We start from the raw sequence: 4671 nt of genomic DNA, 5'->3' as shown, positions 1-4671 counted from the left end.
ATCCCAAATCCTGATCCCAAATCCCAAATCCCATATCCCAAATCCATATCCCATATCCCAAATCCCAAATCCCGATCCCAGTCCCCAAATCCCCAAATCCCGATCCCCAATCACGGGGCGCCGTGCGGTCGCACTGCACTGCCCATGGAACCGCCCCAGTCCCTGATCCCAAATCCCAAATCCTGATCCCAAATCCCCAAATCCCGATCCCCAATCACCGGGCGCCGTGCGGGGCGCACTGCACCGCCCATGGAACCGCCCCAGTCCCTGATCCCAAATCCCAAATCCTGATCCCAAATCCTGATCCCAAATCCCGATCCCAGTCCCCAAATCCCCAAATCCCGATCCCCAATCACGGGGCGCCATGCGGGGCGCACTGCACTGCCCATGGAACCGCCCCAGTCCCTGATCCCAAATCCCAAATCCTGATCCCAAATCCCGATCCCAGTCCCCAAATCCCCAAATCCCGTCCCCAATCACCGGGCGCCGTGCGGGGCGCACTGCACTGCCCATGGAACCGCCCCAGTCCCTGATCCCAAATCCCAAATTCTGATCCCAAATCCCCAAATCCCAATCCCCAATCACCGGGCGCCGTGCGGGGCGCACTGCACCGCCCTGGAGACGGGCGCGGCCCTGCCCAGCCGCGCCATGGCCCTGAGCAGCCCCATCTGCTGCCGGATGGAGTGGTCCAGGTTGACGGTGACGCCGAGCAGCCGCCGCGCCTCGCCGGCGCCAAAGGGGAAGTCGCGCTCCAGGAAGGCCCGGAAGAGCCCGGGCTCTCCGTCCAGGCTCAGCACCTTGGCCAGCGGCTGCCGCAGCGCGCTCAGCTCCCCGGCGTGCTCCTGGAACACGCTCCACAGCGACCTTCCGGAAGGTTCCGCCGCCGCGGCCGCGTGGCCCTGCCCGGCGTCGTCCAGGCACTGCAGCGTCCAGCTGAGGCGGCAGGGCCAGCGGTCGGCCAGCACCACCCAGGCGGCCGGCGCGCGCGCTGGGCGCTTAGCTCGCCACGGCGGCGCCGCTGGGCGCGGTGCAGCAGCAGCCGCAGCGTGATGGGGATGGTGTTGACGATGCGCCGCACGTTGGCGCCGTTCTCCGGCAGGTACCGGCACAGGACGTCCGAAGCGTCGTGGAGGCACCGGAACGCCTCGTGGATCCACGCCACCGCCTCGGAATCCACCTCCTTCCAGCTGGGCGCTGCCGCAACCGCGCCGCAGCCGCCGCCGCAGCCGCCGCAACCACCGCGGGTTTTGGCGACGTTGTCGGCGATGATCCGGTACATGAGGTCCTCGCGTGTCTGGATGGCGGCGGCCACGCTGCGCAGGCGGGAGCGGGCGCCCATCTCGGGGATGGAGAAGGGCAGCGTGACGGCGCGGTTCAGGTACAGGTAGCCGTTGTCCGCCAGCCCCTTCATGCAGCCCGTCTGCTCCAGGCACGGCACGATGACGCTGGGGTCCACGGCCAGCAGGAAGATGAAGGGCGCGTTGGCGTCCGACAGCAGCGTGGCCATGGCGTTGAAGACCCCGGCCACTTTCTCCGGGTAGCAGAGGTCTAGGCTGGTGATCTCCATCACCACGCGCAGCCGGCGGCGCTCGAAGACTTCCATGAAAGCCAAATAATCCACCAGGACCTCCACCTCCTCGCGGATCTTGCTCATGAACCCCAGCTGCCCGGCGAACCTGTCGCTGTTGGTCAAGCGCTCGATCTTCTTCTTCTCGCTGACCAGGAAGTTCTTGAGGATGGACAAGGCTCCCAACACCAGCGAGGAGCCCGACAGCGACGCCACGGCGCTGCCCACCACCTGGAGAGCGCGGTGATCCTTGATGCCCGGCACCAGCAGCGCCACCAGCAGGATGGCGATGCCCGCCGCCAGCACCAGCAGCAGCCCCCAGAGCCGCAGGCAGGTCCCTCTCTTCAGGATCCACTCGCGCTGCGAGAAGCCGGAGGCGAAGCGCGGCCGCGAGCCCAGCACGTGGAAGACGCTGAGCGGCAGCGCCGGAGCCGAAGTGCTGCCGCACGTGGTGGCACAGCGTGGTCACCAGCCCCGCCCAGAGCTTGTCGCAGCCCGCGAACTCCCAGGCGCTGAAGCGGATGAAGATGAACTCCAGGTTCTTCCTCCTCAGGTGGCCCTCGGTCACCACGGGCTCGTAGAAGGCCAGGAGCCACAGGGCCTCCAGCAGGCCCCAGCCGTGGGGGCTGCGCGGCTTGCGCTGGCCCCGGCGCAGCTCGGCCGCCGCGCGCTGCGCCATCTCCTCACGCATGAAGGCTGGCAACGGGATTTTGGGGTGGTTTTGGGGGTTGGATTTGGGGTTTGGGGTAGGTGGGATTGGATAGGGTTGCATTGGGTTGGGTGGGTTGGGTTGGGTTGAGTTGGGTTGAGCTGCGTTGGGTTGGGTTGGGTTGGGTTGGGTTGGGTTGCGTTGGGTTGGGTTGGGTTGGGTTGGGTTGGGTTGGGTTGGGTTCAGTCGGGTTGAGTTGGGTTGGGTTGGGTTGAGTTGGGTTCGGTTGGGTTGGGTTGAGTTGGGTTGCGTTGGGTTGGGTTGGTTTTGGGATGGAATGCATGGGACAGGTTGGAATTTGGGATTTGGGGTGGTTTTGGGAATTTGGGTCGTTTTTGGGGTTGGATTTGGGGTTTGGGGTGGGTGGGATTGGATAGGGTTGGGTTGGGTTCATTGGGTTGGGTTGGGTTGGGGTTGGGTTGGGTTTGAGATGGAATGCATGGTACGGGATTTGGGATTTGGGGTTTTGGGGGTTTGGGATTTGGGATTTGGGATTCAAGATGGGATTTGGGGTGGGATTTGGGATTGGGATGGTGTTTGAGTTGGGTTGGATGGGACTGGGATTTGGGACTGGGATGGGATTTGGGATTGAGATGAGATTTGGGATTCAGGATGGGATTTGGGATTTGAGATGGGATTTGGGATTGGATGGGCTTTAGGATTGAGATGACATTTGGGATTTAGGGTGGGATTTGGGATTTGGGATGAGATTTGGGATTGGGTGGGATTTGGGACTGGGATGAGATTTGGGATTCAGGATGGGATTTAGGATTGAGATGAGATTTGGGATTGGATGAGATTTGGGATTGGATGGGATTTGGGATTTGGGATGGGATTTGGGACTGGGATGGGATTTAGGATTGAGATGAAATTTGGGATTTGGGATGAGATTTGGGATTTGGGACTGGGATGGGATTTAGGATTGAGATGGGATTTGGGATTTGGGATGAGATTTGGGACTGGGATGGGATTTAGGATTGAGATGAAATTTGGGATTTAGGGGTGGGATTTGTGACCCAATTTACGATTGGGATGGAATTTGGGACTGGAGCTTGCCCTGACACCCCAAACCGCGAGGAAACAACACCGGGCACAGAAAACCCCAAACCCACCGCTCCGAATTCCCGCGTTCCCACATTCCCACATTCCCAAATTCCCGAGTGATTCCCGGATCGGGGACGCACCGGTGACCTTGGCCAGCAGGGACTCGAGGCGGTGCCCGCAGGGCGCGTAGAACCCGACGGTGACGGGCGTGGCCGTGTGGCACAGCGTGCGCGACAGGCAGCGGCAGTAGATGTCATCCTCCGTCATCGGGGGATCTGCGTTTGGGGTTTGGGGTTTTGGGGTCAGGGTTTGGGGTTTTGGGGTCAGGGTTTGGGGTTTGGGGACAGGGTTTGGGTTTTGGGGTCAGAGTTTGGGGTTTGGGGACAGGGTTTGGGGTTTGGGGTCAGAGTTTGGGGTTTGGGGTCAGAGTTTGGGGTTTGGGGTCAGAGTTTGGGGTTTGGGGACAGGCAGCGGCAGTAGATGTCATCCTCTGTCATCGGGGGATCTGCGTTTGGGGTTTGGGGTTTGGGGTCAGAGTTTGGGGTTTGGGGTCAGGATTCAGGATTTGGGATCAGGATGAGGATTTGGGATCAGGATTCAGGATTTGGGATTTGGGATCAGGATTTGGGATCAGGATTCAGGATTTGGGATTCAGGATTCAGGGTTTGGGATCAGGATTCAGGATTTGGGATTCAGGATTCAGGATTTGTGATCAGGATTCAGGATCAGGATTCGGGATCAGGATTCGGGATCAGGATTCAGGGATCAGGATTCAGGATCAGGATCAGGGTTTGGGATCAGGATTCGGGATCAGGATTCAGGGATCAGGATTCAGGATCAGGATCAGGGTTTGGGATCAGGATTCGGGATCAGGATTCGGGATCAGGATTCAGGGATCAGGATTCAGGATCAGGATCAGGATTCGGGATCAGGGTTTGGGATCAGGATCAGGATTCGGGATCAGGATTCGGGATCAGGATCAGGATTCAGGATCATGATTCGGGATCAGGATTCGGGCTCAGATTCGGGATCAGGATTCGGGATCAGGCCGTACCTCGGGGCTCCGGGGCCGCTCCCTCGGCGGGGGCTCCGTGGGGACACGGCCGGGGGGAGCCCCCCGGGCCCAGCCAGGCCTCGCTCTCCTCGCAGCCCCCCGGGGACATCACCGGGGACAGCCCCGGGGACATCTCCAGGGACAGCCCCGGCCCCGAGGAGCAGCAGGAACCCTGGGGGACAGGGACACATTGGGGACATCACAGGGACACCTTGGGGACAGCCCTGGGGACACCTTGGGGACATCACAGGAACCCTGCGGGGACAGGGACACATTGGGGACATCACAGGGACACCT

At 61.0% G+C, this 4671-nt stretch overlaps 1 protein-coding gene across 1 annotated transcript; it reads right to left on the bottom strand.

The window, feature by feature from the left end:
- Positions 1–581: 581 nt before the first annotated feature.
- NKPD1 (NTPase KAP family P-loop domain containing 1) lies at positions 582–3587 on the bottom strand. Its single transcript, XM_030970667.1, is given in 4 exon segments — positions 582–976; positions 979–1996; positions 1998–2263; positions 3461–3587. Coding segments are annotated over 4 exon segments (1806 nt in total).
- Between the last annotated feature and the right edge of the window lie 1084 nt (positions 3588–4671).

Source organism: Camarhynchus parvulus, unplaced genomic scaffold (genome assembly GCF_901933205.1).
Source record: "Camarhynchus parvulus unplaced genomic scaffold, STF_HiC, whole genome shotgun sequence".
NCBI lineage: Eukaryota > Metazoa > Chordata > Aves > Passeriformes > Thraupidae > Camarhynchus > Camarhynchus parvulus.
The sequence above is the reverse complement of the archived record's forward strand: the minus strand, read 5'-3'. Positions and strand labels throughout refer to the sequence as shown.